The 25125-nt window shown below is 43.1% G+C and overlaps 2 protein-coding genes across 4 annotated transcripts; one reads left to right on the forward strand and one right to left on the reverse strand.

The window, feature by feature from the left end:
• Positions 1 to 1280: 1280 nt before the first annotated feature.
• Positions 1281 to 24490, forward strand: si:ch211-89o9.6 (zinc finger protein 18). 3 transcript variants are annotated; one of them, XM_058640771.1, is made up of 8 exons: positions 1281 to 1752; positions 6043 to 6149; positions 6706 to 6817; positions 7826 to 7953; positions 13296 to 13389; positions 14278 to 14426; positions 17924 to 18287; positions 22469 to 24490. In XM_058640771.1, exons 1-8 carry the CDS (start codon positions 1476 to 1478, stop codon positions 23023 to 23025), a joined length of 1788 nt encoding a protein of 595 aa, XP_058496754.1. In that variant the 5' UTR covers positions 1281 to 1475; the 3' UTR covers positions 23026 to 24490. The 3 variants fall into 3 exon arrangements, with proteins under 3 accessions (XP_058496754.1, XP_058496755.1, XP_058496756.1); XM_058640772.1 differs by having other exon boundaries at positions 22472 to 24490; XM_058640773.1 differs by having other exon boundaries at positions 14311 to 14426; positions 22469 to 24489.
• LOC131467064 (tripartite motif-containing protein 16-like) lies at positions 18769 to 20803 on the reverse strand. The gene has a single exon (XM_058640782.1). The coding sequence runs from the start codon at positions 20768 to 20770 to the stop codon at positions 19088 to 19090; it is 1683 nt and encodes a 560-aa protein (XP_058496765.1). The 5' UTR covers positions 20771 to 20803; the 3' UTR covers positions 18769 to 19087.
• Positions 24491 to 25125: the final 635 nt, after the last annotated feature.

The following is a 25125-nucleotide window of genomic DNA, read 5'->3' on the forward strand; positions in this document are numbered from 1 at the left end:
CGAGCCACACTGGCATAAAAGAAAGGCAACAAATTGTGTAGGAAACGTGCAAAATTGTCCTTTATTTTAAAGCACTTTAAACGTCATTGTGATGTCCTTTAAGCCGCGTTCAGTCCTGCACTTTTCCCATGTATGACTGTGTTGTGGTGATGATGTGTTATATTTGTTTTTTTGTCCCGATAAAATAAATAATATAAAGAAGAAAAAAAAAAGATGTAAAGTGAAAAAAAGTGTCAGAGTTGTGTGTGTGTCGGTGTATTGGTTGTCATGCACACGATGACAAATATTTTGTCTTTTACTATTCTTTCATGACCTGTTCCCATGTTTGAAAATGTATGGGCATCATTAAATGTGTACAAGGTTTGCAAAGAACCTGGCAGCGATGTGGGCGTGGTTTCTGTTTTTCTGTGGTTTTTTGTACGAATGAGGGTCGAGAAATTCAGCTAACTATCATGAGCTTGATATACAGTACATATATATATGTATGTATACATAATGTATATCTGTGTCCAACTTGGAATATTTCCAAAATTCCTAAACCAAAGATCCCATGGAAGGTTTCTGGAAATATACCGGGGAACTTTGCAACCCTAAGAGTCGGTATTAAAAGTTAAAATAAAATTAAAAGTACCAGAAATAAAGAAGGGAAACCCTCTTTGTACTCACTCTGCAGAAACCTGTAGCTCCAGGTCTGCAGGACCCAGATCCTTAGCTGATTCAATTAAAAAAAATATTATTATTATAAACACAATATTATTTTGTAACCTTTATTTTGTTGAGATGATGCCTTCAAATTTTGTATCAAAAATACTTCAATGTTATATTTTTGTGAGTGTGTGTTTTTTTTTTTTAATACTGTAAATGAATACTCGATTGGACCGCATGGTGCTTGGTACTTTTAATTTGCCAGGACTTCCAAAAACAATCACACGTATCAACAACACAGCTTTCATAGCCACACTTGAGTTTGCCTTTTTTTTTTATTAATTGTTTATATAAACGATAAATCATTTATTATTTTATGAAGTGTGGCTGCTGTATTTTGTAGTTTATTTTTGATATATTTATTAGTTGGGTATTTGGTATTTTATTTTAATTTAATATTTTTATTAAATTAAAATTATTCATTTATTTTATCTATTTTGCCCATGTTTTAATTATTATTTGTTTGTATTAATCGTATTATTATTATTATTATTATTACACTCCTGACCAGCTGGTGGCGGTAGTGCGGTGTTCGCCATCCGCCATCCGCCAATGAACAACAAAATAGAGGAAGACGTTTGTGGGCGGAGCTTGTGGTGGAACCAAGAAGGTCTCACGGCTTGTATGCAGACCAAACAACGGAACACGTCGACGCTGTTCTTGTTATATTTAAGCCTGAGCCTCTAGCGGCTTTTGTGGCGTCTCCACGGGAAGAACCTCGGCGATTTCAGCGAGGGAAACGCCCGCGAAGCCTCCTCACCGCCGCCGCCATGTCCAGCCGCCTGGCCTTCCAGACCCAACTGGCCTCCATCATGGAGGTGCTCGCTAACGCTGCCGTGGCGGAGATCTGTAAGCTGGTGGACGACGACTACGCCGTGGTGAGTTTACAGATGTCCCAGTGTCAGCGAGAGAACAAGGCCCTGAAGAGGAAGCTTCACCTGCTGGAGCTGAAGATGGCGAGGGGAGCCGCCGAGAGGAGGCTCCGCGACAGCGCCGCCAACAGCAGCCGACCGAGGGTGCAGATCCGGGAGTCCTCGTCTTCCACCGGTGAGAGTTGACCCACAACCCACAGCAATGACACACTGGACGAGTTTTCTATGACTTGTAGATTCATTTTTATGTGATTAATAGCGATTACATTTTCCAATGTCTGAAAATTGGCGACATCCTATGGTGAGGCGGTGACGTGCAAACGTAGACTGCGTGTTTAAAGCTTTCGTGTATGAAGTAATACATGGGGATACCTGACTAAAAGTACAAGTTTGTTCCTAGAAAATTAATTTGGTAGAAGTTGAACTCACTTTTTAATATTACTTTAGTAAAAATCTTAAACAATATGACATTTAATGTACTTGAGGATCAAAATTTAAAAAAAAAAATTCAATTCCTGGCTCTGCTGGTCTTTGTGTCATTGAGCAAAGAAATTCCAATCTCAATTCCACGTTGCAGCGTGTGAATCGGTATGAAAGATGTGTGAATGGGTGAAAACTGTAGTGTAAAGCAGCTCATCAAGACTGGAAAAGCTTTATATAAGTACGACCCTAGTACCAACTCTTCTTCTGATTTAATTTGGTAGTATGAGTAACAGATATTTAGGGGAATGTAGTCGCGTAAAAGTGCAAGTTGCTAGAAATATAAACAACAAAGTAAAGTACAGATACATGAATTATGTACAGATACTTAGAAATTTTAGTTTTAAAGTGGACGTATATTTTGTCCCATTAACTCAAGCCAACTCAATGAGTTTAACATCGTCTTCACAAAACGTGGACACATATAAAGTGAAATATAGCAATATTTTGTGTGGCAATATTACATTATATCGTGTTTGAAACACCGAGTGTTATATATTATGGTATATATATCGTACCGTGACTTAAATATTGCAATATCGTAACATAACTGAAATATCATTATAATATTCAACCGTGACTTAAATATTGTAATATTTTATCCTGACTTCAATATTGTGATAATATTGAACCGTGATGTAGATATTGTGATATCTTATTGTGCCTGAAATATCGTGAAAATATTGTACCATGACTTAAATATGGTGAAAATATTGAACCATGACCTAAATATTGTGATATCGTACCATTACTTACAGTTTATCACAAAAGTGAGTACACCCCTCACATTTTTATACATTTTTTAATTATATCTTTTCATGGGACAACACTGAAGAAATGACGCTTTGCTACAATGTTAAGTAGTCAGTGTACAGCTTGTATAACAGGGAACATTTGCCGTCCATTCAAAATAACTCAACAAACAGCCATTAATGTCTAAACTGCTGGCAACAAAAGTGAGTACACCCCTAAGTGAAAATGTCCAAGTTGGGCCCAATTAGCCATTTTCCCTCCCCGGTGTCATGTGATTCGTTTGTGTTACAAGGTCTCAGGTGTAAATGGGGAACAGGGTGTGTTAAATTTGGTATTATCGCTCTCATACTCATACTGGTCACTGGAAAAAAAAAATGTTGCTCTACATAAAGATGGCCAAGGCTATAAGAAAATTGCCAACACCCTGAAACTGAGCTGCAGCACGGTGGCCAAGACAATACAATGGTTTAAGAGGAGAGGTTCCACTCAGAACAGGCCTCGCCATGGTCGACCAAAGAAGTTGAGTGTACGCACTGAGCGTTATATCCAGAGGTTGTGTATGGAAAATAGACGTAGAAGTGCTGTCAGCATTGCTGCAGAGGTTGAAAGGGCTAGTTCTGCACTTTTTAGACCCACCCGAAAGGGGGACGGGACCTCATTCCCTGATTGTAAACCGTGTCCCGCCATCTTTGCTGACAGTTACGCTAACAGGCTAACAATGACAGAATGTAGTTTTCAAACTGATATGGCTGCGAGGGGAAAGACCTGCATCTGGGTGAAGATGAAGAAACGGAGGACACTGCCGTATACGTAACCGAGCACCCCAGCTTTGTGCCACATATGCATTTCAGAATCCTGAATGTGAATTGGAAACGACAGACAAAGCCCACAGGGATAAACGGACGTCTGAGCATAGAGTGAGTTGTTTTTGTATTTTTATATTTATTTTTATCACCACATTCGTCCCTGTTGACATGTAACGCCATCTGAGCTAACGTTAGCATCTTTACAGTTCATTTTCATGTATGCTACTGTAAGCACAAATAGTTTGCATCACTAGTGTTGTGCTTGTTGTTGTGTAGACAGTAATATCACCTAATGTTGTGCTCATTGTTTTGTAGACAGTAATATCACCTAACAGTTTACCCTCACTTTGTGGAGTCCAGCAAGAGACTGAGGAAAGACGATCTTCTTGTTTTACCTGCCTGTGTTGTTCAGGACATCAGAAGAAAATATTCAGCTTCTGAAAAGCAGTATTGTGTATATGAAGACACTGTTGTGATGCTAACGATGAGCTATAATAAGTCTGACATTTTTTTAATCATTATTATTATTGTTGTTGTTGTTGTTGTTGTTGTTATTATTATTATTAATAATAAAAGAGCTACTTTGTTTACTGGTGACAACTGCGTCATTTTTATCGTGTAAATCTAACTTGTGCAGTATAGTAAGTAAGTAACTGTGGTGTACACATGAATGCAGGCTAATTTGAAAACAAACAACTTTATTATTCACAAAGGAAAATGTTTTGCCATCATATTCAAGGCCTCAAGTTAAAATAAACAAGGAGACAAATGTAAAAGAATGTCTAACACAGTATGCAAACAAAAAAGAGGAGCAGGTACTGGATCGTGTGTGGTGTAAAGATTTTCTCCAAGGCTTGATTAAACCAAGCTTCTCCCGTAAAGGACAAGGAATACAATTACACATGAAATATAACCAAAGATTTGACCTTTTTCCCGGAAAACATAAACCTTTCAGTAAAATATGCCAACTGAGTTAGCTGTGAGCATTCGACCGCGGTGTGAAAACGTGGAGACGGTATACCAGTGTTTCCAGGTTTTCCATGTTTTCAGTGTCTTTTCCGAACTCCGTGTGGTTGATGGGAACTTACTGCTTGTCCTTTCCTTGTTTTACTGCACATCCCAGTACAATTTAGCACCATAGGAAAAACACCCTGAGTAATTTACAAGTCTGTAATGTGTTTGCCAACTAAATACTCTAGGGGATTTGTGTTAGGGTGTGGACTTTGGCTGTGCATCGCAGGGCAGCGAGTGCAGTGCATTCTGGGAGTTGTCATTCATCTACACGAGCAAGAAATACATTTTTTGGTCTTTCTCGGCCAAGAAGGCAGTTTTTCACATTTGTACCACGTAGATGACCCAGTTTTATTAAACATTCATCTTTCCAGCTGTGAATTAATCCTTTAAATATCTTGATCGTACTGTGTCGTGACTTAAATATCGTGATAATATCGTATTGTGGCGTCTCTAGCGATTCCTGCCCCTAGTATCTTGGGCTATCTTGTTAGCTATAAAAAATGCACAATGGCATTACATTACATGTACGACTAATTCACTGTGAAATAAATTGGCAGCCAATGCACCATTAGTTGTCGCGGTTTGCTGTCGGAAGCCAACTGGGAAGTAAAAGTAAACCACAAGGGGGCGACTCTATTGCAAAAAGAGTCTTTAGCATGAATGAGCTTCGACTTCCCATTTGATTTATATTGTCGTTAAATAATTTCACAAACCCCAAGAAGAGTCATGATACGCGACACGGTCCACGATACCAATAATATCGCAATACAGCAATTCTGTCTTTATCAACATATTGTGAGACAATGGTATAGCGATACATCGCAATATCTGTATAAGTGAAGAAAACAAAACGTTAACCTGAAAAATTAAAGTGTGGGCTTTCTCTGTTTGTTCTCAACACAGAGAAAGGTCAAAGGTCATAAAGTCTATCTATTGAACGTGGATGGAGGGTCTCTTAACACTGTAAACTCCCTTTTCTTCTGGTCAGTTCACTCCCACCCAAGTTTTCCCCTCACTTATTTGAGTAGCGCCACTTTGAGGAGACATGATGTAGTGACGCCCGGCGAGTGAAGCTGTCAGGGACTGTTTACTTTAGAGCGCCTTCATTTGTTGCTTTAAATATTGATATTTGCCCTGGCGTAACGATTATCGTGTTGCAAGATGAAGGTCGGCGATTTATCTCCAAAGTGTAATTTTAGTTTTTTACCACAGTGTCGTTTTTAATAAATTAGTCAAACTAGTTGGTGATAAATGACTGGTTGTTATTTCATTCTTAACTACTTTATAAAGTTTTTGTCTTTCAGTTGGTGAGTTAGGACGTGCTTGTTGTGTTGTCCATCTTCGCTGCTCCTACGTCAGCGCCGACAAACTTGTCCTCCACCCTGAGGCTTCTTCTAAACTGTTGTGTGCAGGTGGCGCGTTTGAGCGACAGATGACCATGTCGCTGTGGTCGTCGGGTGGAGCCGCCGCAGGAGACGTAGCCAACCAGCCCATTCACTCAGACGACATGCAGTGCAAGGTAATAACACGGGGGGAGGGGAAGGGGTGTGTGCAGTGAATATAATATAGGGAAACCCTTTCTTTATTCCACCTGGGTATAGAGTGTCAACTACTGTGATTTATTAAACTGCATTGTGACTTTTCAAAAAATAAAGGCAAAAATGGCATTAATGTTCTTTATTTTAACACAAAACCACAGAAAATAGGGACACAGTGGTTGGTAGTGGTAAGCACTGTTATCTCACAGCAAGAAGGTTCTGGGTTTGATTCCCAGTCTGGGGCCGGTCTGTGTGCAGTTTGCATGTTGTAGACACTCGGACACCTAATCTTACAACAACCTTCCACAACAGAGTGAAGCAATGCTTTGGTTGATGGTGAAAAGTCGTGTCACAAAATGTACAAAATGATGCAGTACCATTGATGGAGACAGAGAGCGGAGAGACTGTAGCTAAAACCAGTTCTGTGTGTGTGTGTGTGTGTACCATTTGTCGTTAAACTGACACTGGTAGACGTTTAGTCCCCACAAGAGGAACGAGACCAGTGTGTGTCAGTGACCTGTTGTTGTTGTTGTGCAGTCTCCAGATGTCCAGCTGGTGGAGCCAGAGCAGCTGCTGGTGAAGGAGGAGTGCGTGGAAGCAAACAAAGTGGAGGAGATGGAGGAGGACGTGTCGCTTATCAGAGACGACGGTGAGTGAAGAGTGAACTGGAAATATCCAGTCTCGTATAAAGTACCTTAAAGTGATACTCAAGTAAAAAAAATGTTACTAGAAAATGACTTTGGTAGAAATTGAAGTTGCTTTCTATAATATTACTTAAGTGAAAGTATATGACATTTACTGTACTTAAGTATCAAAGGTAATTTTCTGATAAAATGTACTTGAGTTGTATTTTCTTGGTCTGCTAGTCTCCTTGACCAAATACTTAGCCCAATGTTGCATGTGTGAATGGGTATGAAAGATGCTGGATTTAGCTCACTATTTGGCAATCAGTCTCATGGTGGATATATAGAATAGTTCATTATTTAACCCTCAGTCTCGGTAGATGTATAGAATAGTTCATTATTTGGCAGTCAGGTTCTCAGTGGATATATAGAATAGTTCATTATTTGGCCGTCAGTCTGTTGGTCGATGTATAGAGTAGTTCATTATTTGGCAGTCAGGTTCTTAGATGATATATACTGTAGAATAGTTCACTATTTGGCCGTCAGTCTCTTGGTGGATGTATAGAATAGCTCACTATTTGGCCATCAGTCTCTTGGTGGATGTATAGAATAGTTCATTATTTGGCAGTCAGGTTCTAAGTGGATATATAGAATAGCTCACTATTTGACCATCAGTCTCGGTGGATGTAGAGAATAGTTAATTATTTGGCCGTCAGTCTCGGTGGATGTATAGAGTTTGGCCTGTTTACGTGACATATTTTTATTCCGATCAGGCTTTCATTGTGATTACCTGTGTCCATGTAAATATAGCGATGGACATAGTATCGGACCGATATCTGTAGATACTCGAGGTTGTGATATTGGTATCGTACACAAAAGAGTTATCTCGAGATAAGGAATGCACGATATTATCGCCACTATATCGGTATCGCACAATATTGGCTTTAAAAGGTATTATGGGATATATGTGCAAACACAGTAAGAAGTATTAAACAGGTTTTGTGTTTTCTCTTCATATCCTCGTCTCTGTAAAGGAGTGCTGGAGCGAATCCATCGTGGAGCCTCTGGACAGAGAGCCAGCCTCGAGCAGGATGCTCAGTCCCAGTCCCAGACCCAGACCAGCAGGACGAGGCCTCCCGCCCGCAGCAGCAGAGGAGCGGAGGTCAGTGACTCCTCCCCTCTCCTTAACTGTCAACCCACTTCCTCTAATGAAGCCAGAGACTTGCCGGAAGAAACCATAACCCCACCGCAGTTAATCGATGACTCTCGGTTCGACGTCTTGTGTGACGACGATAAAAGTGCGAACTCGTTGGTCGAGGACTTTTTCGTTGAGTCCGCGGGGGGCGATGGGGATGGACAGAAGCCGCCGCCGCCGTGGTCGTACTCGTTGGCAGCGGCCGATTTCCCGTCCACCTCCTCCGGTGTTAACGGCTGGGCCCGCTACGGCCCCGCGTTCCCGCTGCCCCAGCCCTGCGGAGACGAGAGTGGCGCGCCACACCACCGAACCAGTGCCAAAGAGAGACTGTTCGTCTGCAGCTACTGTGGCAAAGCGTTCAACCGGCCGAAGAAGGTGGAGATCCACCAGCGCATCCACACGGGGGAGAGGCCGTTCAGCTGCTCCACGTGCGGGAAGAAGTTTTCCGAGGCTGGGAACCTGAGGAAACACCAGCGTGTTCACACCGGGGAGAAACCGTACTGTTGCGGCTTATGTGGCAAAGGATTCGCCTGGATAAGAAACCTGAAAGCCCACCAGCAACGGAGCCACCCGGAATTTCACACCGACGAGGCGACACCGGAGCTGACATGAACTCACATCTCACTTTGTGCTGATCCAAATGAATTCATTTTTGTTGTTCAAATGGATTTGTCAATGTTTCATGGAGTAATTGCGAAGAAACCTGTGGAATGAACGGGGGAGGGAGGCATCGGGGCTGCATGTGACAGAAGTTGAGAGGATTTGCCGGTGAAATCACATTTAGGCTTCAGGCTGTTGCACACTGGAAAGTTGTGGATAATTTAGAATGTTAGCAATAGAATATAGAAAGAAATTATGAGGACGAGGGGGGAAAAAAATCACAGTGAACGTCAGTGAAAACTATTAAGAAGCTTGATATACACGCGCTATCCCACTGAAGCGCCATTACAACCCCCCGTCACAGGTCTTCAAATTGTTTTACAGTTTTTTCTTTATTAAAAAGAACAGGGTTTTGCGCTATTCCACTACACGACTCGGCTCTACTGTTTTTACTCCTACATCAGTGATTTTTGTAGTACCTGCTCTGGCAAGTTTCCAAGCGTGTTGAGCCAATAATAAAATGTGACATCAACAATTTGCCAGCCACTGATTTGTCAGAGAGTGTCGTCACTGGAACCCTCTTAACATGATCATCCGGCTGCCTTGATTCATTTTGATTTTACGGCTGTGGAATTGTCAAAAGATATTCAATGAGTGATTTCTTCCCAAGATAACTTTAACTTTCCATATCTGGCAGTTCAACCGTTTAGGAATAACTGTGCTGAGAAGCCGGGGTCACAAACGTGTCTACGATTGGACGGTCGTTCCGCGGAAGTCACTGAGGTTCTACGGGCACAAAGCTCTATTTCTCTGCTTTTCTGGTATCCATGCATCCATCCATCCATCCATCTATCTTCTACCGCTTTATCCTCCACATGAGGGTTGCGGGGGTTGCTGTGCCAATCTCAGCTGACATGGGGCGAAAGGCAATAACTCCTAGACCGGGGTCACCCGGTATGACCCAGGTCTAGGAGTTGCGGTGATAAGCACGCATGATGTATCCTGTCGGCGACGAAAAGACAGTCACAGAAGGGTTAAAAAGACTTTCAAATCCTGAAAACGTGCAGTAATCTCCAACATTTAGCAAAGGTAAAATGTCAATATTTAACAGAAGAGGAGTCTGGTGTATTTAGCGGCAGCACTGCTGAAAGCCGGCGATCGTGAGCCCAATACAGGAAGCACTGAAGGATCCTGTGTACAAATCCCTTTGATCGACTGATTCTAATGATTCAGTAACACCCAACATAAAACTGCCTTACGAGTCACTAGTTTGTGCGTTTGTGTCGCGCAGAAAACCATGCTATGGTAACTCCGCCCACGTTGAGGAGGCGCTATGAAGTCATGGAAAACGATACTGATAGCGAGTCGAGTCGGAACTGTATAGTGGGAAAGCGCCAAAACGAAGCGATCCGCCGTTGTGTTGAATGTCGGTACTTTACGTCATTGGTGAAATTGATGAGTTAGCCGTGGATTCGTCGGAAAAAGGAAGCTCGGCAATGTTAACCCGAGATCCTGGAAAATAACAGCCGTGGGCGACGTGAATGCTGCGTTGATTGGACACGTGTTTGGAAAAACGCACCCGGTGTGCAAAGGCCTTTAAACATAAAGGTTATCACTCGGGGCTTAATCCCACACTGATACCGTTTAGTGGTCTGCATGTATGTCGCACTTTTCCAGTCACTCAAAGCTGCTTCACGCCACAGTTTTTGAGGCTCACGCCCACTCGCTTATCATTTCATCGCTCATACCCGTTCACGCGCTGCCGGAACACCCGTCTGGAGCAGTGCCGTAGACTAGTGGAGCCCGGAGCCTGGAATCCACTGAACCACCTTTGTTTTATTGTTAAATAAAACAAAAATGTTGGCTGTCCTTTTACAAACAAACCGCCACTTTGCCGTGCGTGATCCATTTGCGTACGTCATTGCAACAGGCCAGATTAGCTTCCTTCCCATGCAAAAGTTGTCGTAATCCACAGGCTTCCCACAGTTTCCCACACCTGGAAATGGTTTGGAATTAAGTGATTGTTCTGTGGAAGTGTTTGAATTCTAAGTGGATGTTAAAGAGGGGCTGGGCAACAATATATCAATGTGTTTTATTTATATCATGACAAGAGATGAAATGTAGAATTTTAAATATTTATTATATTGAATACATTTGTAAAATACACTAAATATTATATATATATTGATTCAAAAATGGGCCTAATTATTTGTGTTATAGCAGAATTTGGCCATATTTATATTTGATATCATTTAAAGAAATAAAGCAAGTGTTTGTATCTGAAATGAGAGGTTATAATACGTGTATTTTAAGGTCATGTGATACAGATTATATTTTATTTTACAGTGTGTTGTCGTTCGAACTTCACTACTATCTGCTACATCACAATGAAGACTAAAAATACACACATTACCTTTAAGTCACCCAGCCTTACAGCCGTAGACATTTTTACACACACACACACACACATATGTGTATATATATATATATATGTATGTGTGTGTGTATACATATATATATATATGTATATATATATATATATATATATATATATATATATACGTATACATACATACATATTGAATGATAAATAAAGTGATAAAGTACAGAGTGATATTTGTTTTAGCCTATATTGCCCAGCCCAGGTAAGTTCATTTTTCATAATACGCAGGTTCCAAATGACAAACTAAAGACTGGATGTTGACGAAGAACTTTAATTCCAAAGTTGTTTTTTTTCCGCTACAAAGCCTGTGATGAGCTAGTGTGCAAGTGTCAGAGTAAGAGTCTCAATATTGTTCCATCATATCACCGTGTGTTAAACTACTTCGATTGAGATACTCTCCCCAAATGCTTTCGCCTTTACCTCTGCAGCTGTTCTGTAGGGTTATGACTTGGAAAACATCCGAATGGCAGGGGCCGTAACGGCTCCTGGCACAAATTTTTGCGAGGAACATATCGTTATCATTACACGTCATTTAGCAGACGCTTTTATCCGAAGCGACTTACAATGGAATTGAGTATAATCAGCCAGGGGTGGAGTCAAACTTGCGACCATGATGTCTTTCGCACACAAGGTACCGGTCTTAACCACTGAGCCACTCCACCCCCAGATTTATCCTTCAGATTATTATTATATCCGTGGCTTTGTCAGTCATATTTGAGGGTGTTAACGTGCATATAACTCTTGAAACTTGGCATGGAGGTCAGGTCTGGCGAAAATGTGATATTGGCATAGTTCCCAGACCTTTGGTTGCTCAAGGGCTCTATCTGAAAACAGAGGCAAAATTGTATTCCACCGAATTCCCCGAAACTTGGTGGGAAGATGTTAAAGACCAAGACGAACAAAAAAGTCCACCGTAACCATGGCCTCGGCGCAACAGGAAGTCGGCCATTTTGAATTTTGCCGTCTATTTTGGCGATTTGCAACCTACGTGAATGAGCGAACCCGTCATTTGTAGTACCAACATAGGTGAAAAGTTGAGTGCATTTGTAGTACCGACATAGGTGAAAAGTTGTCGAAAAGGTTTTGTTGATTCAAAACGGCGTGGCCACAGCAACCCTCTGCGTTTTGGCGAATTTCGACCACTCGCCACAAAAACAGGAAGTGCCCTATAACTTCGGCTTACATTGAAACTTGGTGGGAAGAAGACAAACAAAAAGGTCGACCGTAACCATGGCCTCAATCAACAGGAAGTCGCCCTTTTTGAATCTTGGCGTCCTTTTTGGTGATTTGCACCCCACGTGAATGAGCTAGACAATAGAACTGCTGCACTCTAGCGTGGGGGCGCAGGGGCCCTATCATGACTGCGTGCAGTCCTAGTTTTTGTTTGCTTTTCTTTCTCTTTGTGGAAAGTTTTTGGTTGTATGCTTGATCATCCATGTAAATGTTTGATCTCATTATCAAAGTGTGGACTTTGATGTCACGCGTATAACTGTACTGTATGTTCAAAAAAACTAAAGAGACTTGTGTCATTGATTGAAATAAAATATGCATTTTAAACCACTCCATGGGTTTGGTTTATCTTGAGTGTTTTACATATATATATATATATATATATATATATATATATATGTATATGTGTATATATGTATGTGTGTATATGTGTGTGTATATATACATATGTATTCGTATATATACATACATAGAGTACATATATACATATGTATACGTATATATACATACATAGAGTACATATATACAGTATATGTATATCTAAAACAAGTTCTCTGATTTTTCAACATCTTATTTTGGTTTGAGGATGAACTTGAGAATTCAATTATTCTCCAGGTCTGGGAAACGCTGATCTACATTTTTTACAAACAAGTAATTATAATGATCGCCCAAAATAACACTTATTTTCATAATCTATTCATCTGCCGACTCTCTCAATCAATCAAGTAATTGTTTGGTCCTAAAAATGTTGAAAATAATGACGTTCTCACAAACTTAAACATGGTTTAGTTTTAATGACTTCTTTTGATATGTGGCCACTTCTTTTGATACCAGAAAATATTCACATTTAAGAAGCTGAAAAATCACAGGAACTGGTAGTAACTCACACTCACTTACCCACACCAAAGTCGTTAAATCCTCCAGTAGCATGTGTCTTCCAGATGTCGTCGTCACGTGTCTTGTTCTCTGTGTTTAAAAGGCTCAACCCACTTTTCCTCTCTCTCTTTCTCTCTCTCTCCCTCCGTTGTTTGCACAGAAAGAGGAGGAGCCAGATGTGGTGCTGGTGAAGGTGGAGGAGGCGGAGCCGGTGACGGGTACTGACGACTTGATGGGCCTCAGCATTCAGGAGGGTGAGGGGCAATGACTGGCCCTCGAGGGACTCGTAAAAAGTTTCTCTATGAAGAATAAAAAAAAATAACGATTCTTTGTTGATCAGTGACTTAATCTAAAAGGTGTTTTGTAGGAAAGCCGACATAATCGACTGAATTGAGCGAAATGAAAATGGAAATCAACCGTTAAACACGGAATCTTGCTGGGTTTATACAACCATTATCGGGTTGTAGAGTTTACGCTAGCAAATATCTTTGACGGCCCATGTGGCCGTTCATATTAAGAAATTCCGGCCATGATTCGGTTGTGGAGCGAGAATCCACGTTCGGCATGGGAATTATGGTGGTGATCTTCCCCAGCTTCACAGCCGTCAGGGTTGTTTTCCCCTAAATCCCTTATGACTGTTTCACAAGCAGTTTGGAAATTCCAGCGTCCATACCCACGCATAACAGAGCAGTGGCACCACGTCTCGCTACAAATCCAATGATAGTTAGGTTCGCTTGTTAACATATCTCATATTTAATCCATAGTCATTGATTTAATTATTTGGCATTTTTTCTATCGGACATTTTTGCCTTTGATACCGGCTAGCGCAGATGCTTTCCTAGTCCATCCAAGACCCGTAGTAGAGGATGGGTCAAATGTAGAGGACGGAATTTCCCCAAGGGAATTTATAAAGTATAAGAATCAATCTCAGCCTTCAAATTCAAAGGTGGAATCGAGGATTTAACCAAAACCACCGGTGTGGAAATATTCTGCGTTCCCGTGAGTTTTGTCAACAACAAGAACAACCACGGTGTGTAAACTATGCTGTAATCGTGTAGCAAAGCACAGGATGTCTCCAGTGTTTCAGTGTGCCGTGTTCGCCAAACAAAGTCGTTTCCTAACTAGTCCATCTTCCCCCACAGGTTCTCACTCAGTGTCCTTCTCTTTGGGTCCAGGTTTGGTGGAGTCGAGTACGGATGACTACAGAGGAGCGCTAGCGGTCGATGAAGCCACACCAGCCCCCATTAATCATCTGTCTGAGCTGCAGGAGTCTGATGGCAGCTTCTCAGAGGTCAGCTATGGCTGTTCTGCACTGTGGACTAATGATGGGAGTAGTTATTGTCATGACAACAGCCTGCTGCGGCCGTCCTCACACTGCGCGCCCCTATCGTTTATGCCTGGTGCACTCTCTGCAGCAGAGTCTGGCACCTCACGGAGAAGATCTGCTGGTGAAAGCTCCAGAAGCTTCCGGGCTTCCTTTGAGCAGCAGCATCCTGTTATCGATTTGTCCGAGGAGTCTAACCTCCCTGTCCAGGCTTCAGGTCACAGTCATGGGGGGCAGGGGTCTGTTCAGGGTCTGTACCTGGAGCCGGGGCCGAGTCAGAATCAGGGCAGTTCCAGTAGTGCTGATAAGCAGCAGCAGCAGCAGCAGCAGCAGCATGGCAATAGGAAGAGGGTTTGGATATGTAGGTTCTGTGGGAAAGGCTTCATGTCAGCGGCCGGTCTAGATTCCCACACGAGGACTCACACTGGAGAACGGCCGTATGTCTGCATCGTCTGTGGGAAAAAGTTCTCCCAGGCGTGGAACCTAAAGATCCACACCAACATCCACACCGGGCAGAGGCCGTACCCGTGTACGATCTGCCCCGAGAGGTTCTCTGATCCCAGCAACCTGAAAAAGCACCAGAAGAGACTCCACCCTCAGACCTAGGCGCGTTCTAGATTCAACCACACTGTCTAACTTGCATTGATCCACGTTTATCGCAGTGTTTTGGTTGGAAACGTCCATCAGGAGAATGGTTTTTGGCACATTTTTAGAGATGCTATCTCGCGTACCTCAGAAGATTTGTAACTGTGACTAAACAAACTTCAATGTATCAAACTTATTCTTCAATGCGGAAGTATCTAGGGGTCTGACGTCCTGGGACCTCGGGTATTCCTTCACGTATCTGTAAACACAGCGAGTTTCTCTTTCTTAATTAACGTGGGAACACGTTTGAGGACATAAGGAAGTGGCCTCATATAACGTATAAGGATTTTCTTGTGTACTAAATCCTGATTAGCTGGGGTTTTACCTGCAGATGCTGACGTCGCCTTGGACGTTTTACCGGCACTTCATAGCGTAGGCTGATTTTCAACAAAGTCAGCCAAACAGGCAAAGAGACGTGTCATTTCCTTCCTAATTTCGTAGAGGTTTTGTTTGCGGCCATTGACCTTCACTCCACTCAACTGTCACATCAACCCGACTGCACATACGATACCTGTTTTTCCCCCACAATTTGTTTTATTTTAAAAGTTTTCCTTGTCTGCTGCGTCAAGCTACACGACTACGGAAATGCCAAACCACAAGTTTGGTGCCAAGGACATATTTCGCCCTAAGGGCTGAATTTATCCATGTTTTTGGCACCCTTGCCTTGGGGAATGGTTTGGACAGGCTTTGTCATCTGACCAGACCGCTCTTTCCGGTCTTAGCTCCACCCATGAACGTCAGCTGATTGGGCGGTACAAAAACGTCACTCCCTTGTGACTGGTGTTCCTTAAACGCCCGCAGTCTGTTCTCATACAAGTTTCGATTGTGGTCCCCCAATTGTTGTCGGTTTTGTCACGTTTGATGTCGTTGTTGCACCGGCACAACCCGCACCCCGCCTACCAAATGTAGGTCCCGTTCTAAGTCCAAACGCAAGCCTGACTCAGACCCAGCCTTTTACTGCAGAAGGCGTTGGAGCCATACATCCACTAGAGGGCAGCTCCGAGTCAATATTTTATAGTTCCTTTGTGTCTGCTTTTCACTACACGATTTTCAGCCAGATACGTCCAGAGAATGCGATTGATAACATTTTTAGATTTGAAGAGTGCAACAAGCTACCCCCCCCCCCCCCCCCCCACACACACACACACACACCCCAACAAAACTACAGTGGCCTTCACATACCAGAAAGACTGTTAAGACCTTTTTCGCAACTGTCCACTCTCTTGCCGTAGCAACAGCAGTACAAGATGGCCGCCTGTTCTGTCTGGCATTAGGCAACAGCAGCACAACATGGCCGCCTGTTCTAGGGCTACAAAAACCAAACATTTCTTTTTTTCTTTTCAAGCGAGGTCAGACACTTGTACAAACATGCATATGGCTAATTTATTCATCTGCACGTAACAACCTTTTAAAATAGTAAGGAATTAAATTCCAATGGGAATTTAGGGTGACAGACTGTGACAATCCTGATGTAACTTCTTCTTCACATGTTCTGTTAGATAAATACAGACTCACAGCCACTGTAATAATGAGACAGAGAAAATTTTATGTGTATTTTAACATCGTCATGGTTTGAATCATGGTCTTCCAGTGGGAATTAATCCGGTTTGATTTGAAAAGAAATAACAATAATAATAATGATAATAACACAGGACCACTTTTTTATATTTGTTTGTTTTAGCTACAAGATTAATTTTCCTCTGGAGGAATGTGTTACATCAAACTGAATGTTGTGTAAAAGACACCATATCCTGTAAATTTTAACTGCAGGAACTTTTTTTTTGTCTTTTTTTTAAATGATTGTGTCACAATTTTGTAATCGGTGTGCGCCGTTTTTGTAATGTCAGTGATTAAAACTATATCAAATCATGAAACGTGAATTTGTGTTTTCATTGTAAAAAAAAGAATTCTGAGAAAAATAAATAAATCATACAATCATTACAAAATTGTGACACAAAATTAGCAAAGAGTATTGAACCCGAATGCAAATTCAGGCTGTCCGCAAAATTAGATAACAACACATTTGCGTGCTGTGTGGCCACCAGAGGGAAATATCTCATAAAAGAGATTCAAAAGCAAACAGAAGCACTCGCCCTTCAGGTGAAGTTACATCATGAATGTATTTCATTAGCATGACGGCAAACAAGTTAATCAAATTTTATTTGTATAGCACTAAATTAACTACCCAACCCGTTTTTTTTCTTCTTTTCCATCAGTGATCCTACCTGGTAACTTTTTTTTTTAGCACCTGCTCTGACGAGGTTCCAAGCAAACTGAGCCGATACTGAAATGTGACATCAACAGACTGATTGGTCACTGAAGAGTCATGAGCGTGCCGTCCGACACAAGAATCAAAGCAACAATGTCCAACTGTAGATCAGTTAAAAAGACTTAAAAATCTACTAGAATTTTCTTCCAAATTCTACTTATAATTCTAAAATCTACTTATAGTAGTTTCCTTCTTTGCAGACGTTTCCACGACAGAGATTGTTGCAACAATGCTTTGGCTGATGGTGAAACGTTTGAAAACCGGCGCTCCCATCGCGTCACAAAATGTACAAAATAGTCCTGCCGCACGGGAGATACGGTGGGAGCAGAGCGACGTTGACAAATCGCGCTCGGTTTGATCACAGCATTAGTCGGACTACGACTTTAGCTCGATTAAACTGTGTGTGCATATAAATGTACCGAGTGACAGCGAGCCTCCGTGTCTGACAATGGGGGCACTGACGGCGACGGGTCTCGTCTTCAATCTGAACAGACACGTTTTTGTTTTGACCGCTTCCTGTAACCTTCTCTCTCTCTGTTCACCTCCCCAGTCGGCTCCCGTGATGTCCGAAGATTCCAGCAGCGTGGTCGCAGTCCAGCTGCATGTTCCCGACACCAACACGCCCGCCAACCCCAGCGCACAACAACAACAACAGCAACCAGTGGCGCAGAGATCCGAGTACTCCCTGTTTGAGTTGGAGACGTTCTTCACGCGCTGGGCTCCTGACGTTGACTCCGCGTCACCGTCCACTGGCCCGTCGTGCTCCTTCAGCACCGATGACTCGGCAGATTGCGACCCGGATGAAGTCACTATCGTAGAAACCGAGCCGCCAGGTTCGTCAGCGGGGGCGGCGATGGGTGTGTCCTCTGCGGCCGTCGCGTCCACGGCTCACGTCCAGCCGACTGAACCACGAGGTGACGAGAGTTCGCGTCAAACGCGTGTCCGTGTTCCGTGTGTTGATGGTGCATTCCATTGGTAGTCGGAACTCAGAATGTCTGAGGTGGGGGGGGGGGGCGTTCCCGTCGAGGGAACTCGGATTTCTAACTTCACGTAGCCCGTGTGAGGATTAGTCGTACACATGGTACAGATTAATAATCATCAGTACGGTTATAGGGTTAGAGTGGATTTCCAGTAAATTTCCAGAATCCTTCCATGGAATTGGGAACTTTAGTTTGGGAAATTTTCCATTATATGCGGTCTGTGTTAAAATACTGTGTAGACCAGTGGTCAGCAACTGACGGCCCGTGAGCCAAAACTGGCCCGCCAGCATCACTGTCTGTGGCCTGGCATGGTTTCAAACATCATATTTTGGAAATGATTTATTTTACAATTTCATCCAGTAAAAAAAAAAAAAATGAAAGCGATACCAAGAATACTAACAATAATAACAAAAAGTGGCTTTATAAAGTCATTTATTGTTTTAACAAACTTGAACAGATGCAGCCATTTACATTCCACCGTGTTTCTCTCGTCAAACTCCAAATAAAAGAGATAGAAAATATAGGTTCATATACAGTAGCCTTTGCTATGGCTCGCTAAACTGCTAACGTCTTTGTCGCTAACGTTAGCTGTGGCTGCACTCGCGACTGGGTGGTATTGACGTGGTAGGCTAAAAAACTTAGAATTAAAAATTAGATTAATGTGATTAAAAAAACATAACATGCTTAATATGACTAATTAATTCATAACTCACTTCTTCTTACATAACTCAAGGCTATTTGAGTTTACAGAACTCAGCTGTATTTCCATAATCATAATAAAGCCTGACTCCAGCATAGAGAGGCTGAGTGAACGTGGGCTGGACTCTGTGGAGCAGAGTCATGGTGTCAGAGACGCTGTAGAAGGACAGACCTGCTCTGTGGTCCAGGTAAACTCCGACTCTGGAGGACAAACCACCTGAGACTTTAGTCTTGATACTGTTGTGAACAAACTCACAAATGTTTTGGTGTAAAATGAACATCCAAGATTTGTCATTGTATCCAAATTCACATCCATCTGACCTGCTGATGTTGTTGTAAGTCACTGCTACAGAAACTCCTTTTCCTGTCCACTCCACCTCCCAGTAACAGCGTCCATTCAGACTCTCTTTACTCAGGACCTGACGCACAAACGCTTGTGCGAATCTGTCTGTTTGACGAGGATAAGACTGATTGTTCTTCATAAAAGTCACTTTCCTGTTTCCCTCAGATAATAACAGCTGTGTGTGAGCTGTGTTTGGATCCAGTGTGATTTTCTGTGAATATCTGAGGAATTCAGCTCTGGTCTTTGGTTCTGGTTCTGGTTCTGGTTCTGTCAGTAAAACATCTACTTGAGTCACAGCCAGTGAGATGTTTGTCCACGTCTCGGTCAGGACGTCCTGTATTTGACCTTTGACCTCTGCCACAGCCACTGTCACGTCCTCAAAGTGTCTCAGAGGACGGACGTCGACGGTGGACGAGTGTGTTGATGGACTGAGTGCTGACAGTGAGCGGTAGTTGCGGAGAAACTGGTTGTGGTCGTGTGTGAGTGAGAGCTGCTTCAGTTCAGCTTCTCTCTTGTTCAGCTCAGTGAGCTCCTGCTGAAGCTTCTCCTGAAGATCTTTGACTCGACTCACTTCAGTTTCCTGCTGGGATCTGATCTGCTGCTTCACGTCAGAGCTTCTTTTCTGCAGGAGAAGCATCATCTCAGTGAATGTCTTCTCAGTGTCCTTCACGGCTTTATCAGCAGAGAGAGTGAGAGCCTCCACCTCCTGTTGAAGCACCTTCACGTCTCTGTCTATGTCCTGGACTCTCTGCTGGATTTCTTCTCGACTCAGATCCAGCTCTCTCTGCTTCTGTGTCCTCTCTGCTGCAGCTGAGACCGTGTCATGGTCTTTATGTTCGTCCCCAGAGCAGAGATAACAGACGCACTGCTGATCAGTGCGGCAGAACATCTTCATCACCTCATCGTGACGAGGGCAGATGTTCTCCTGGAGGTTCTTAGATGGCTCTACCAGCTTGTGTTTCTTAAATGCAGGTGATTGATGATGAGGCTGGAGATGTTCCTCACAGTAAGAGGCCAAACAAACCAAACAGGACTTGAGAGCTTTATGTTTCCTCCCAGTGCAGACATCACAGGCAACATCTTCAGCTCCAGCACAGCAGAGATCAGCAGGAGCAGCGTGGATTCCAGTCTTCTTCAGCTCCTCCACTAAATCTGCTAACATGGTGCTTTTCATCAGTTCAGGCCTCGGTATGAAGGTCTTTCTACACTGAGGGCAGCTGAAGATCCTTCTCTCATCCTCTTTGTCCCAGTGGCTTTTGATACAGTTCATACAGTAGCTGTGTCCACAGAGAAGAGTCCCTGGATCCTTCAGAAGATCCAAACAGATGGAACAGCAGAATCGCTCTCGCTGCAGCTCATTTCTTTGCTGCGCCATTTTCTCTCTCGGTAACGACTGTCTGAGTTTCACTTCCTCACAGACAGAACTGTTTTGAGTGCAGTGGGCGGAGCCTGTGGTCAGCTGCTCCCTCCTGAGGGGGAGGGAACCATGAAATGTGAGCTCAGATCAGAGCAGGCTGTGTTTGTAGAGGGAGGTTTATCAGAGTGTGACTTGTTTCCAGGAAGAGGAGTCGCCTGACAAACACTCTGTTTCACTGTTTGTGTGCGATTATGACAAATGAGCAGTGAAACCAGGCTATGATTAACACACAGCAAAAGATCTACTGTTTTCTTGTGTTGCTGCAGTTCCAGAACAATTTCTCATAACAATCTGTCCTGTGAAGTTTCCTGAGTTGGAGGATTTGGACAGTGTGTTTTTTTAAAAACTGTTACTGCACACGAAAATGTGCCACTAGCCAGTCTTTTATAAAGTACCTTCAAGTGATACTTTCAGAGTAAAAGTACAATTATCTTAACCAAAAAATTACTTTGGTAGAAGTTGAAGTCTTAAAGTATATGACATTTACTGTACTTAAGTATCAAAAGTAGTGGGTTCACTGCAAGGTAGTGGGTTCACTTCCTGCCTTTGCTAGTCTATATGTGTCCTTGAGCAAAGACACGTAACCACATGTTGCAGTGTGTGAATGGGTGAAAACTGTAGTGTGAAGCAGCTCATCAAGACTAGAAAAGATCGATATAAAGACAGACCATAATACCAACTCCTCTTCTTCTTCGTCTCATTTTATTTGGTAGTAACGAGTAACAAAGAGAGTTAGAGGAAATGTAGTGGAGTAAAAGTACAAGTTGCTAGAAATATAAACAACAAAGTAAAGCACAGATACATGAATCTGTGTCTAAATACACCAGACTCCTCTGTTAAATATGGACATTTTAGACATTTCCTTTGCTAAATGTTGCAGATTAACGTTAATGTTTTCAGGGATTCTTAACTGATCTACAGTTGGACATTGTTTGCTTTGATTCTCGTGTCCGACGTCACACTCATGACTCTTCCAGTGACGACACTCTCTGACCAATCAGTGGCCGGCAGTCTGTTGACACATTTTAGTATCGGCTCAGTTCACTTGGAACCTCGTCAGAGCAGGAACTAAAAAAAAACACCAGGTACGAGGAACTATCCCTGATGGAAAAGCAAAAAAAGTCGAGCCAAGTAGTGCTAGAACTATATCATGTAAAAATGCCTCGAGTGTGGGGGTGCAAAACCCGGCCTTGATAAACACACAGATGAAAAACAAAAAAAGTTCTTGTGTGTTTTTTTGTGTAGTTGCAGTTTTACAAACCAGTGCACTAAAAGCCGGGTCGGTGTCCTGGCAGCCATGTTTTCACTGACGAGACAAGTCCCAGGCTGGTTGTCAGCAGCAGGGGGCGCTCACAAGTCAGCGCTGACTGTGTGTCATGACACACACTTAAAAAAAAACAAAAAAACAACTGAACTTAAAGATGTAGACGTGAAGTTAGAAAAACTTGTTTTCCAGGCCTGGAAATGGTTTGAAACAAAGTGAATGTCAAATATATTGCCCCCTGGTGGATATTTAGTATATTCTGACTTGTGGGTTGTCCTGAAGCTATAGATATTGAGAGGCTACGTCCAGTTTTTATCAACGGTCTATGGTTGTTGAGTGTTTGGGTCAGGGAGGATGATGTAATAAAAGTGTGTTTCTTTTCCCGCTGTCAGCAGGTGCATCTGCGTCCGTACATGTTAGGATGCAGGTGCCGTCTTCCCAGTGTCCATGGAGCAGAAGAACAGCCATGATGAGGAGGCAGCAGCAGCAGCACAGTCGCCCGTCTGCACCGTCCTCCAGTGCTAACAGCATCGGCGATAAACCAAACGTATCTTTGCCAGCCGGAGGATCCCCTGGCATCGCCGCGCATCATCGAGCCGCCTTCCTGGCTCACCACAGTGAAAGCCAGGCGGCCGACATCGCGTTCAACGACCGCCGCAGGAAGAACTACGTCTGCCGAGCCTGCGGCAAAGCGTTCCCGGGCCTCTCCAACCTGGAGGCTCACGAGAGAGTCCACACGGGGGAGAAGCCGTTCCGCTGCAACACCTGCGGCAAACACTTCTCCGAGGCCGGCAACCTGAAGAAGCACCAGAGGGTTCACACCGGGGAGAAACCCTTCAGCTGCAACCAGTGCGGGAAGAGATTTGCCTGGATCTGCAACCTGCGGACGCACCAGCAGTCTGCCACAGGCTGCGGTCCACAGATCGGGGGAGGCTTAGGACTGAGCTGATCATGCACAGTACACTGTTTCCTGATATTTCGAGTCTTTGGTGGAAAAACTGTGCGACTGTCAGCGCCTGTTTTTCCCACGTTGACCGGCCCCCGAGAAGACTAATGTTACCTTCATGAAGCTAACATTGGTCGGAAAGTTGTGTGGTGAGGCTCCACACAACAAAACCTGTTTACAGGCTCTTGTACATCCAATAAACTGGTCCACCGTTATTCCCAGACATGGAGGACAGATGTCTCCGGTTTGCTTCAGAGAACCCCGCAATAACGACCGTTGCTGACGACAGTGATATACAGTGTCAATATGTTGCCTTTGTGGTGACGTGTCTTGTTCTTGTCGGGATGTCCCATTCTGTAAGGGTAGACTTTAACTACCCGTACTAACTCAGTTCCAAGTGGTAAGGGGTGAAATGGGATTGGCCCTTTAGGTCATTAGCTACAAACCATGTGTTCTCTAGGGCTGGACCCACATATTTTGTACAAGTAGTCCTTTTTTTTTAAAAATTCTGGTTTTAGTTTTTAACAATTTGGTGAAGAACGGCATTTGCTTACGATGGTAGTTCCCAGAGTTCTAGGCCTCACCTTGGAATGTTGGGAAAACCCTCGTTTTGGGGCAAAACTGTGTATTAGGGACGTAACGATCCCGATCTCAATGAGACGATCTGGGAACTTTGCAACTGGTAGCGGATCGGCGGTCACCCATGACCCTGAAAACAAACTCCAGCTTCAGGGGGTTTTTCACGATCGTGCCAACTGTCGGCTGCTGTATTAGCACAGAGCAGGTTCTTCTCCTGCTTTGATCGTTTGTGCAGTTGCACGTCGAGTTAAATTCCCTGTAAAGCAAACGCACAAAACTGACAAACCTTGGGTGTCCAACTTGGAAACCTCACGTACACATATCCCCCCTTCCGAATTAGGATTCCAAGATGGAATTCCACTTCTGTCGCATTAACTCCACAGTAAATCAGTCATACGCGTAGTACAGTTTTATTCTTAACCGTAGACAAGTTGCGACACTTTGTGTGCGCAAATAACCGCGTTGTTATCGACTGGCATTGCCAGCGATAGCCAATCATCGCTAGGCCTGAGATACAGTACGTTTGAGTTTCCGACTTCTCAACTGGAACGCAGTGAACTCAAGGTCCCAGATCCGACTTCAGAGTTCTGATATAAATGGAACGCAGCACGAATTCGGTTGTTGGTGTCTGTTGTGCCAAAGAGTTAATTTTCTCTTTGCTCCGCTTGACCATGGGCGTGGCTTATCTCAGGGGTTTTTTTTCCCTTTGTAGAAGAGAAGTGTGAGGCCTCCAGCTCCTGGTAAAAAAAACGCTTTCATTTCTGGACGGTTTCAAACACGGAATTAAGGAATAGTATGAATTAAAACACAGAAGTTAAAACATGGCATTGGTCCTGTCCTCGTGTGTGTTCTTTTAAAATTTGTTATAAGGATTTGTTTTCCACCTCTCAACTGACAACACATCAAAAACACACCATCAACCCTCCCTTTAAGGTCAACAATGTTGTAATAATATGTTGATTTATTTCACAGTTTGAGAATTTAGAATTATAAGTAGATTTTGGAATTATAAGTAAATTTTGAATCTTTGGGAACGACTATAATGTAGTTGTCAAAGATGTACAGTAGTGGGGGAAAAAAAAAAAAAAAATCACATAGCAGAGGATGGTTTCGATCCATCGACCTCTGGGTTATGGGCCCAGCACGCTTCCGCTGCGCCACTCTGCTGACGGTGACACGAAATTGCACGTTGTCTATATAAATCTACCACACGATAGCAGTGTTGAATCGATTATCTGTTTTATTTCGGCGGAACGTTTACCATACGTGATGTTATATTCATTGATGTATTTATTTGTACTACTCTCAACATATAACCTGCTTCCTCCTCTTCTTATTTGAATCTGCCGCTAGAGGGCAATGTAAGACCACTTGTCTCTCACTGCTGCTGGCTGAGCACGTGTGTGACTGACGTGGGTGAAAGTGTAGGAACAACTAATTGTGGGTTTTACTCGATTCAAAGAAATTAAATTTAAAACAATGCTCAGTGCAATTTTTCAAAATACCGAACCCAACGGAGGTTCT

The sequence above is a fragment of the Solea solea genome, chromosome 10 (genome assembly GCF_958295425.1).
Source record: "Solea solea chromosome 10, fSolSol10.1, whole genome shotgun sequence".
NCBI classification, from domain to species: Eukaryota; Metazoa; Chordata; class Actinopteri; order Pleuronectiformes; family Soleidae; genus Solea; species Solea solea.